Below are 12,370 nucleotides of genomic sequence, written 5' to 3'. Positions count from 1 at the left end.
TTCCTATACTATTGCAATACTGCCTCCAGCAAGCCTTTAGCTGTTTTAATCAATTTCCAAACTACTGCCTGTATTTTTTTAACTGGATTAATGTTTCCATCGTGTGGTGTTTCTTTACCTTTTAAATGCTCTGTTTCTTTCTTTAACAACTTTACTATAATTTTCGTTCCACCATGACACTCTTTTTTTTTTAACAACCTTTCCTGAACTCTTTGGGATTGATTCATTCGCTGATTGTATAATAATTTCTACTAGTTTTCTATTATATTCATCTTCATCACATCCTCGCTACTTAATCATTCACACTCATTTTTACTTGTTTCTTGGAGCACTTCCCAATTTGCTTTATTTAACTTCCATCTTGATATTGCTTTAAACTCTATTCCTATCCTGATTTTAATTGGATAATGATCACTTCCAACTAGTGCTTCTATAAGTACCTCCCAAGTTGTAATCCCTGCAATGCTATATGATACTATTGTTAGATCCATATTTTGACTACTATTATACCTTGTACCTGTTCTATCATTCATGCATACTAATTCATTATCCTTTTAATACTCCTCGATTGCTGCACCATTTGCATCTATTTTCCTACTACCCCATAATACATTATGTGTATTAAAGTCTCCACACCATACCATTTTACCTTGTACATCCCCAACTATATTATTTAATGTGCTAATATAAATAATTTTACATGGGTTATAATAATTTATTAATATTATCTCATCATTTCCTGCCCAGATTTTAATTACTATTGCTTAATTTTCTTTATCTATACTTATCAAATTATATCTCACTCCACATTGCACAAAAATTGCCACTCCACCCCCATTTCCATTTACCCTATCTTTTCTAATTGTTCTATACCCTTGAATTATAAAATCCCACTGCGGTTTGAGCCATGTTTCTTGAATACAAATTATATTAGGCTTATCCTGTATATTTAAAATACATTTTTTAAACTCTAGGCCATTGGCAACAAGACTTCATGCATTTAATTACAAAATATTTACTACCATCTGGATACATCACCCCCTGATTGTGACTGAGTTGGATATACCTCCATTTAACATTCCTTCAACTGCTTCCTATCTTAGTCCTTTTATTCCAAGAAACTTTTCTGCTGCTTTAACTATTTTCTTTATTTTTTTTTCCATCTTCTTGTCTGTTTGAGCTGTGAGATTTATAACTTCAACCATAAATAGCACAAATTCATTTCTTCCCACATTTATAACGTGTCTTCCTTTAGTTTACTACATCCGTTACATGATCTCGTGTTACCTGCTGAGCTTAATTTTCCTGTACAAGCCATCTGCCTCTTTATGCACAATCTTGGTTGCCTCAGCATAAGAAATCCCTGTGTGCATGCTTAATTTTCTGAATCTCTGCAGCTCTTTTACTGACTTCGAAACCTCGAAAAGCAGAACTATGCTCCCCTTCACAATTGCAGCATTTAATTTAAGCCCATCTTTCACACGTTCCATATTCATGATCACCAGCACATCTTCCACATCTTTGCCTGCCCTTGCACACTGCCTCTATATAAAAAGAGGAGCGATGACAGCGAAGGACGAAAAGGACAAGGCCTGGGTTTTCTCTCGTCCTTCACTGTCGTCGCTCCTCTTTTGTATCCTCCCAATCTCCTCTGTGGGACTCGAGACCGGCGAGTGGAGCAGGGGTCACTCATTTCCCAATCACTCCACCGGCCTCGCTCGGTTCCCACGGCTCTCGGCCCCGCCCCACTCGTCACACATGGTTAATGTCGTAATTAAGGGAGCAAGCACTGTCTTGTTTTTTCAGGGTGTTTATCAGTTAAAAATTAATCGTCCAGTCATTTTAAATCTGTAGGCTAGTCTAAATTAATCCGAATTTAATGAATCTAAATGATTCTTTTGAACAGAATCGCAAAATTTGAGTGAGATTAATAAAATAAAATCCACACCATTCGCGGTAGTGCTGTATCTCGGGGTTTGTTGTAGTTTGGTAATAGACATAATGAACAGTAATATATCTTTATAGCCCGGTGTTGTTTCGAGTCATTTGTTCCCGCTTCAGCAGCCTTCAGTCAGTGCGCGGTCACAGCGTCCAGAGAGATTTATATCAGAACAAAGTAAGGAAGAATTTACAGAAACATTTTAAATAAGCTATTTACCAAAGCTTAATGTTAAGTGTTGTAATGGATATATTTGAGTGGATTTATGTTGTAAAATTAGTCTAGATATCTTGATAAACTGCTAACTGGTAACTTAGTAACTGCTAACTTAACGTTACATTTTTAAAAGTTAGCTTTTAGTACAATATACATGTTTATTTACTAATGTTAGTTTAGCTAGCTTTAGTTTGTAACATATTCCCCACTGACAAATCTGCAGACACATTCTGCTCATCTGATTCCAGAGTCTCCAAACACTGCAGCTGACTTCTGATTCACCGGAGACAGCCTTGGAGGAGAAATGGTGTGTCTTCATTTGTTAATATATCATAATTTTCAAAGTGAAGCATAAATTTCACTTATTTTGTTTATGTCTGCGTTCTAGTTTTAATTTTTAGAAATCTACCATGTATTTTGTTTTATTTTGAGGTGATTTAATGTAAATGTTTTAATGTGTATATATATTTAATGTTTTAGGTCAGATAGCAAATGTTGCCATTCTTCTGGAAAACTGCTGATCTTTAAAGAATAGTCATCAGTCAGGTAACTTGATCACAGTTTTTGACTACCATTCTATTACTAAAGTTATGTTTTATTCAGTTACTAAATCACTTTGACTAGCTTCTTTTTTTTTTTTTTTTATTATTAATGAAGTTTATTTTAACAAAGTTTAGGAGAAACATTTTCAGAATTTGGAGGATTTTTCTGAAGTACAGCAGGCAGTTGAACTGCTTTGGACTCATGAAAAACTATCCCAAAACAAAAATAGCTGTGGGTCATCCAGTGTATGTAAACTTTTTAACATTTTTATAAATTATACATTTTTATAAAATCAGAAATACATTATGATCCCTCTTATTTTGTTAAAACAATAGCATATTCTGGTAGGGCACAGAGGGGCAAACTCAGTCCTGGAGGGCTATTGTCCTGCAGAGTTTTGTTCCAACCCTTATTAAACAGACCTGAAGCTAAAATCAAGGTCTTCAGGATTACTAGAAGGCTACAGGCAGGTGAGTTTGATCAGGGTTGGAGCAAAACTCTGCAGGACAGTGACCCTCTACAACTGAGTTTGCCCATCTCTGTGCTAGGGGTATGTAAACTTATGAACATAACTCTTACTGTAGCTTCTGAAAGCCAGAAGTAAATGAAAAAAACATTGCATGGTCCTGATGGTGCCATTAGAGTTATAGAATATGTGTGTGTGACTGTCTGATTGAGAGAGCAGTTATCACTGTCCTGACTCAAGTGTCAATTGCAAATGTTTTCATTATTATGTTTGTCTTTTGGTTAGTATACATTATTTAATTTTTTAATCAGTTTAATGATTTTCTTGAAGTGTCTGTGTTTGCAAAATATTTAAAATATTTTTCTCATTCCAAATGTTGTTGCAGTCCTGCTGAGTTTGTTTAATAATATTTGCAGTCATGTTAAATGTTTGCTGTCTTGCATTTGCTGAAAAATAAAAATTGAGTTTTGTTGATGCCTTGATGTCTTTGTGGCTTTGATGACAGTTTTTATAAGCGCATATGACGCATTTTTGTATAGAAGGCCCGTAGAATTTAAAACATATTAAGTGTATAGTAATTTATAGACGTTTACTGAGACATGAGTATCCGTTCACGGAAATTTAACTGCTTGTACTCTGGATTTTGCGGAGACTTTACTTCTCATGCACAGGGATGTACATGGATTTACCGGTGAGTGAGTAAACATTTCCGTCTGTGTCTGGGAGTTTATTGCGTTAGTGAGCGGGCTGGAAAATTGCCGCACACAAAACAGTCCGTTTCTGACCGTGTCCAGAAGTCAGAAACGCCAGAGCACATAGACGGAAACTGCCGGAAACGTTCCTTTTACAGGTTTGTGCGCTGACGTGAACAGTTCGGAAACGCTCTCGGTTACTAACGTAACCTCGGTTCTCTCTAGATGAGGGAACGAGTGTTGCGTAAACTAGCTTAAGCTACGGGAAAATCTCTTTTTCTCGAGAATACTGAAGCCAAAAAATTATCCTTAATTTTGCATTAATTTAAAATGCATTGCTGCACAAGCAGACCTAGGCGAGACAGCTCGCGCGCCTATTGGTTGCTGTGCTGTAAACTATCGAAGAACTGCTCGTGACGTATGCACCAATGAGGGCGCGGGCGCCCGTGCATGTTACGTCCCGCCAAAATGGCCGTGGCTTATGTCTATATAAGCTGAGTCCAGATAGGTTATTCTTTGGTTTTTCATAGATGAACCAAAACCAGAACGTAGCACAAGCACGGCAGGGTTATGCAACACTTGTTCCCTCATCTAGAGGTTACGTTAGTAACCGAGAGCGTTCTCTCACGAGAGTACTCTCGTGTTGCGTAAGCTAGCTTACGCTACGGGAACCCAATGTGACACGCCGTGCATGCTAGTAATGTCCACACATATATCCCCAAGGGCATGTGCCCAAGGTAAACATTTTCGCATTTGGCTCCCAAACTCTGGAATAGCCTTCCTGATAATGTTCGGGGTTCAAACACACTTCCTCTGTTTAAATCTAGATTAAAAACACATCTCTTTGGCCAAGCATTCAAATAATGCATCTCATAATTTTGGACTGCAGTTATATCTGATCAAATGCACATTATTATTCTTTAGCTTGGGTTAAACTAATTAATTATACTTGGTTGGAACAGCAGCTAGGCTACGGGATTTACACAAACTTCAGTCTGGATCCAGAACACCTGAGAAGAGATGATGCCAACCCCTCAGAGGACCTCAGATGATGCTAACCCAGAGACAACATACAGAACTACCACATTTTGCTATAAGTTTGATTGCATAATTTCTGTTAATAGTGTTAATCGTCTGTTTGTTTACGTCTTTTATTGATTTTTCTGAACATTTCTGCCGTATGCACATAAACTGACAGTCACCACTGATAAGCTACTACTAAATATTATATTTTCTGTAAAGTTGCTTTGCAATGATTTGTATCGTAAAAAGCGATATACAAATAAACTTGAATTGAATTGAATTAAACATAATAACGGGTAAATCCAGACCAACGAACGTGGGTCCCAGAATATAATATGACCATCTAAAAGGACATGGGTGCTTATCACAGTATAACAGTCAGGAATGACAGAAGTCAGCCTGAACTGCATAAAAGCAAGGCTAACATCAGTTTGACATCTGAGCCAGAGGGACAGATATCCTTGTAGAATTACAGTCAGGGAGGACCTAAGTCAGCCTGATCTGTTAGTCTTACACCTGTACTAGCAGCACGCTCATAAAACACTATCTGCACAACACCGAGTCGGGCAGATCAGTGGATATACACTTAGACTGACAACAGCTTAGCCTGCAAGGCAGGAACTTCCAGGTTATAGAACCTCATGAATGTAGACGGGGAGGCCCAGCCTGCCGCCATACAAATGTCCTGGAGTGAAACACCACTAGACCATGCCCAAGAGGAGGCCATGCCTCTTGTGGAATGAGCTCTGATGCCCAGCGGGCAGCAAAGATCCTTAGACTCATAAGCCAGAGCGATAGCATCAACTATCCATCTGGAAAGGCTCTGTTTCGATGTGGCTAGTCCCTTAGTATGGTCACCAAAAGAAACAAAGAGCTGCTCTGACTGTCTGAAAGCAGCAGACCGTCCGACATATATCCTCAGCACCCTGATCGGGCAGAGGAGGTTCACATCGCCCTTACTATCAGATCTTGGAAGAGCTGACAGTGAAATGACTTGTGCTCTGAACGGAGTGGAAGGCACTTTGGGGACAAAACTGTGTCTCGGTTTGAGAATGACTTTAGAGTCGTAAGGTCCAAACTCGATACACGTAGCACTCACAGAGAGCGCGTGCAGGTCACCCACTCGCTTGACCGAGGCGAGAGCCACAAGGAAAACGGTTTTAAATGAAAGATACCGCAAATCCACGGACTGCAACGGTTGAAAGGGGGCGCCTTTCATAGCGTCCAGGCCGTGGAGAGGTCCCAGACCGGAACCTATGGCAGCCATGTACACTTTGAGCGTGGAAGGGGACCTGCCCTTGTCCAACAGCTCCTGAAGGAAGGAGAGAATCTCCACAATGCTACAACGTTGTGGGTCTATGTTTTGACCCGAGCACCAGCCGGAAAACACTGACCACTTTGAAGCGTAAAGCCTTCTAGTAGAAGGCGCTCTCGTCTGTGTAATACTGTTCAACACTCCCTCTGAGAGGTCTGCAGGTACCCGTTGATGGCCCAGACGTGCAGAGTCCATAAGTCGGGTCGCGGATGCCAAATCTGGGGTTGTGCTCACTAGCTGCATCAGCTCTGGGAACTATAGCTGAACTATAGCACCTTTTCTCAGCAGGTTCGCAATCTCGACATGAAGTAGATGAGCTACTTCTTCTTTCTCCGTGGTTTTGACCCTGCCTCGAAAGCGCGGGGGTCTGCGAGCGAACTGCAGTGAATAGCCTCATTTTATAGTTTTCATTACCCAATCTGACACGCCAAGGATCATTTCCCATGCTTTTATGCTTAAAGCTAGAGGAAGAATGGTATCTGGGCTCTGGTCGCTGTGTGTGTGCGGCGCATAGCATAAAGTGTTCGCTTGTGGGTGCACACTCTCTGCACACAGACCACATTTCGTGTCTACTGATGGGTTTTTTGCACACAGAACGCATTTCGCATTTATTGATGGGGGCTCTAAGTGAGTGAGTGTCACAGAGTGACCTGTGTTTGTGAGTAGGGGTAAACACTGTACAGCAGGCACATTTCCTACATTTAAAACACACGCGGCGTGAATGAGTGTGTGACACTGAACGGGCCGTGCTTATGTGTAGGGGTGAGCACTGGGACGTGGGCACATTTCCTACATTTACAACACCTTCGGCATGAGCCGGAAAGACAGACATAATGCTCTTTTAGAGATTTATCTGGGTGGCCGTGAAAAACGGCCTTTGGGTTCAGGCGAGCGGCTTGTGTAACGGGCTCGTTGGCTGTGAAATTCACTTCTCCAGTCACCTCTGCTGAGGGAACTGAGAGAGCTGCACGCGCTATCTTTGATGGCGGTCCGGCCGAAGCGAGACTCTACCATCTTTGTCTTCCTAGTGTGGTCAGGAAGACTTTGAGGGCTCAGGTTTCAGCGTTATCCTCTGCCTGGGTCCCCGAGGGGCGGGGCGGTCTGTGACGGCTAGAAGAGCGCGGACACTGCTGAAACTCCCTGTGCTGTGAAGCTGGCGGCTGAGGCGGTGGTGGCGCTGTGTTCCGGTTGGGCGGCTGTTTTTTCTCCCATCAACTATCATAATCATTTTTCTTACAATTGTAGTTAATGGGTTGTGAGATCTGCTTGGTTACAAACATTCTTCCGAATATCTTTGTGTTCAGCAGAACATAGAAAAGGTATACAGGTTTGAAACATGAGGGTGAGAAATTATATATTCATTTTTGGGAGAACTATCCCTTTATATAATAATTCATTATATTGCTAAATCAGAACATGCTTATTTTTTGCTTATGTCCACAAATAGTGTGTTCTTGTTTGTGATGTACACATGATTAAAATGTTTTAAAGACGTTCAGGTCTGACTGGACCGATTTTGAACCTTTGTCAAGATGTGTTAAACCTCAAGACATAATTGACTGCCTTTCAAGATGTTACACAATGGGTGTGTGATTATTTTATATGCAGGCTTATATATACACTTAAACTATGCAGCAACACATTTAAACACCCAGAAGACGACACATTTAGACGTCCAGGGACGTGCAGAAAAGACGTGGAATTCACGGCCAGATGACGTCAAAGACGTCTGCTCAACTTTCATTTTGGAACTATTTTCAACCATGACGGGATGTGTCAGAGGGACGTCTTTTCAACAGTCATTAAACGTCCAGATGTTTGCTGGAGTGTTTCTGATTTCAGTGAGCGAGGAGTGGAGAGGGAGAGGAGTGATTATAAAATGCTCAGAGCGTGGAGGGGAAATTGTTGACGCTTCACTCCGCTCACATACTCTGACAGACACCACCACACAAATGTGGCTTTTTGTCAATGACTGTCCTCCTACAGGATTTCACACAGACAGCTCAATACCAGTTACAAAAGACACTGTAACAGTCTGTCACGGCCAATTGTAGGAGCATTTTCATCAATTTTTTATTTTTTATTATTAGCCTTTGACTATGTTCGGGCAAAAAAAAGATTTTTTTTTGTGTTTTGGTCCGATGCCAAACTTACTTGCCGGCCCTGAAGTAGCCTATCTTGCTTCATATATTTTAGGGACAAATGAAAGAGAGAGAGCCATCAGATGTGATGTGATCTGATCTACAACCAAATTTCTCATTTGTTTACAGGCTTCAGAATAGAATGAGAATATAATCTAAATACTACCTTAAATCTAACAACACTCTTTCCCAGTGTCTTTTCCTGTGCATGAGATTTTTCATATAAAGAGAGTGTAGTTTTAAAACTGTACTTTGTCTCCATCTGCTGGTCAGACTGTTTATTTCAAAAGTTTTCTTGATAGGACGTTGTGTGCTGTCTATTGTTTGTATCCATCGTCAGTAATGACAAATGCATAGATTTGCAAACTATGTTAAATATGTTTTTCTTTCTTTCTTTCTTTCTTTCTTTCTTTCTTTCTTTCTTTCTTTCTTTCTTTCTCTTTTTACCTCTCCCCATGAAATCACATCCAAATACTAGCTGATGTTGCTCAATCCTGAAAGCCCGCCCAGCTCAAGAGGCTTCTTAAGTTGTACCTAACTGCCTTAAAGTGAAAGCAGACTTTCTCCAACTCTTCAGTCTCAGCAAGCTGTAAGTACACTTCTGTTAATTCATGAACTCAACTTGCTTGAACAACTTGGACATGCTATTTGGAATGTGGCATAATTGTCAACTAAATGTAGTTTTATTAATTCATTGCTATAGGCTAATCAAGATGTGGACATAGAAATGTTGAGGATACATAATAAATATAAATTATATGTGTTTTTTTCCTAAATATCCTCTATCTGGGCACTTTCTCCTCAATTGTTCTATTTTGGTGTTGATTTCAAACATTTGAAAGTACTGAATCAAAATCAACACAAATCACTAACTGCAAAGACAAAGGCACCTTTGGAGCAAAGTCTTGCTCAATAGTGATACGAGTTTAACTTCTTTCCCTGTTCCTTAGAAACAGTTGGGAACTAAACCATGCTGCTTTTGTGTGAGCAGCCAACCACCTGAAAAAAAAAATGTCATAAAAACATCCTTGAAAACTGCACATTAATAGACAAAATATAATGCTAATTTAGCTGAAGAACACAAGCATGTTCTGTACATTTTTATAAGCATGCAGTAAACAGCATGTAACTGATTGTAGATTGCAGATTTCTAGATCAAAATTAAAAAGTGAGAGACAATAGGGAAGTTCTTATTTGTTTTGCTGAGAAAAGGCATATTACTATTACTAGCTATGATACTATTAATAGCTATGATTTTTTATTTTTTATTTTTCCCCAGAATGTGTTACATCTTGTAATAACACAAAATGACAGCTATTGAAGTCCAGGGAAACCCACAGACATCAAGACCTTGCAGATCAATTGGTCTCTTTAACAATATCAAGGTAAGGTTCCAAATATAACGTCTCAGGTTACGTATATAACCATGGTTACAGCCTGTTGTCATCACCAAGTGCGACCACAGTATAAAAGGGTGCCGGGAGAACAAGTCATTCGGTTCTTCATCTGAAGCATACGTCTGAAGCATGGAAAGGGAACTAGAATACCAACATTCTAAACCCCATACCATGTAACCATAATTAAAAATCAAAACTTAAACAATCCCTTCCGAGGGAACTTCAAACGGCGTCCTCTAGATGTCACTATGGGGAATGGTATACCCACGCTGCCATGCTGAGGGGAGTGCATGCCAGAAACCACGGCAAACACTAAGTACCAACTCTACAATAGCCATGGGAGTTGCCCCAAGGACCTCTTGCCAGCTGTCAGTGGCATTATCCCCTTCGGCCAAGGGCCTGAGCTACATACCCTAAAAGAACTTACCTGTTAAGGGGTGGACTAGGAATCACAAGCTTAGGGCAGAGCTCAAGGCATGGAATCAGAAAAAAAGAGATTCCTTAAAGGGGATACGGCCAGGTGTCTAAAAACCAATTCAGACGCTGGCCTGCCACCCAGGGGGGCTACCGCCAATTCTGAATAAACCTGCTCAAATAACCGACTCAACAGATCTTTGGTAGCAACACCCTGCTCAGAAATGTATCAACAGAGATACATAAGTTGAGTGAAACTCAAGGCGAGGACCGGGGCCTAAACCAACTCAGAGAAAGGGAACGAGGCTGACAGTGTGTAGCCCTTACCATAAAGGTTTTAGAAAGTGAGCAGAATGCTTAGTGTGCACACTTTCCACAATGTGGATTTTAGAAAGTGCTCAGAGAAAGTGCTTAGCATTTTGCACCTACCATAGCATGGATTTAGAAACACCGTTGCTTAACCCCCTGGGGTCTGAGGGTGTTTTGGGGGCCTGGAGAAGTTTTGATAATCCCTGACATTTGTGCTTTTTTATATAAACATATTAATGGCTAAAATCTAATGACACTGTAATCAGCTCAAACTTGGCTAAAATAATATGTGAGGAGCATGTATGTACATGATTGTGTTTTTGAGAAAGTAATGTTGATGCTTGCTTAGTGAAAAACTAAAATGTTTAAACATCACTTGAATAAGGCCATAAAACACATACAACATTTGTTCACAAGACATTTGAGTTTGAGAGTTGAGAGTTTTTGCTTAAAAATGATGTGAAAATTATCCTGTTCACTCATTCACAGAAAACAATATATTGATTTAAATTTTCTAAGTCACTTTTTGTCTAGAAAACCTGTATGCGAGGAGGCGTGAATGATTTTGAATCATAGTGCGATTCACACCTGAGAAGACAAAGGCCCACATAATAAGCTGCATAATGAGCCTTTCAGAAAGGTATTTGACTGAGAGGGAAGTTACAAGAAAGAATGTGAGGACAAAAGAAATGCATATGTATTTTTAGTTTGTAGTTTATTTAGAATATGGTTTAACCTTTGATGACCAGCTGACCTTCAAAGACCACATCGATCTTGCAGCATTGCATTGCACAACATCAGAAAGATCAGGCCCTTTCTAACGGAGCATACTGCACAACTTCTTGTCCAGTCCCTTGTCATTTCTAGACTGGACTACTGCAATGCTCTTCTGACTGGACTTCCATCAAGCACAATCAAACCTCTACAGATGATTCAGAATGCAGCAGCACGACTGGTCTTCAACGAGCCCAAAGAGCCCATGTTACACCTCTCTTTATCTCCTTGCACTGGTTACTGGTTGCAACTCGCATTAAGTTCAAGACATTGATGCTTGCATATAGAAGAGCCACAGGCTCAGCACCCGCCCACTCACTACTACGAATCTACATCCCCTCTAGAAGTCTGAGATCCGCTAGTGAGCAACGCCTCGTGATACAATCACAGAGAGGCTCAAAATCACTTTCCAGAACATACTCATTCACCATTCTTGGCTGGTGGAATGATCTTTCCACCCCATCTGGAATGCGGAATCCCTGACAATTTTCAAGCGACAGCTGAAAACTCATCTCTTTAGAAGCTTCTTGAAAAAATTAAGTAAAAAAATTGTCTTTCTCTTTATTTATTCCTTCTCTTTCTAGCTTGTACTTATTTGAACAATGTCTAAAACTTGGTATTACAAGCACTTCCTGTGTCTGTTTACCTCTTTAAGAAGAATCACTTTATGTTTCCCCTAATTGTAAGTCGCTTTGGATAAAAGCACCTCCAAAATGACTAAATGTAAATGTAAATGTAGAATATATTCAACTATTACACAAAAAATAACTTGAAATTCACTTGGAAGTACAGTTAAACCGTTTATTAGGAAAAAAAACAAATAAATAACACAAGAGTCAAGACGTCGTGGGTGCAATATACAAAATATCCAAAACAGTGGCAGGAAACTGGAACGCAAGGAAACGTTAGACAGCAAAAACTGCACGAAAAAAACAAATGGATGTGAGCAACACAATGTTCTGACAAAGGCAAAGACAAAGACATGGTGACAGTATATATGTAGGCTACATTACCAGTCAAAAGTTTCCAAACAGTAAGATTTGTAATTTTTAACCGCCTGGGATCGGCAAAGGCGCAGACAGGAGCACTTGCATATTTTCCAGATGACAGAGAAAAGAACTTAAAATGCTCTGTCACTTTT

General features: G+C 40.0%; 1 protein-coding gene across 1 annotated transcript in view; it reads left to right on the top strand.

The window, feature by feature from the left end:
• The window catches only part of LOC109045885 (solute carrier organic anion transporter family member 2B1-like), a 34,680-nt gene that overhangs the window by 6,788 nt on the left and 15,522 nt on the right, over positions 1-12,370 (top strand). Inside the window, exons 2-5 of the mRNA XM_042748293.1 lie at positions 2,404-2,462; positions 2,636-2,701; positions 8,814-8,924; positions 9,615-9,720. Of these exons, the coding sequence (XP_042604227.1) occupies positions 9,643-9,720 (78 nt within the window). The 5' untranslated portion in view covers positions 2,404-2,462; positions 2,636-2,701; positions 8,814-8,924; positions 9,615-9,642. The remainder of the gene's footprint in view (positions 1-2,403; positions 2,463-2,635; positions 2,702-8,813; positions 8,925-9,614; positions 9,721-12,370) is intronic.

Source organism: Cyprinus carpio, chromosome B21 (genome assembly GCF_018340385.1).
Source record: "Cyprinus carpio isolate SPL01 chromosome B21, ASM1834038v1, whole genome shotgun sequence".
NCBI lineage: Eukaryota > Metazoa > Chordata > Actinopteri > Cypriniformes > Cyprinidae > Cyprinus > Cyprinus carpio.
Note: the sequence above shows the minus strand (reverse complement) of the source record. Positions and strands in the feature narration are given on the sequence as shown.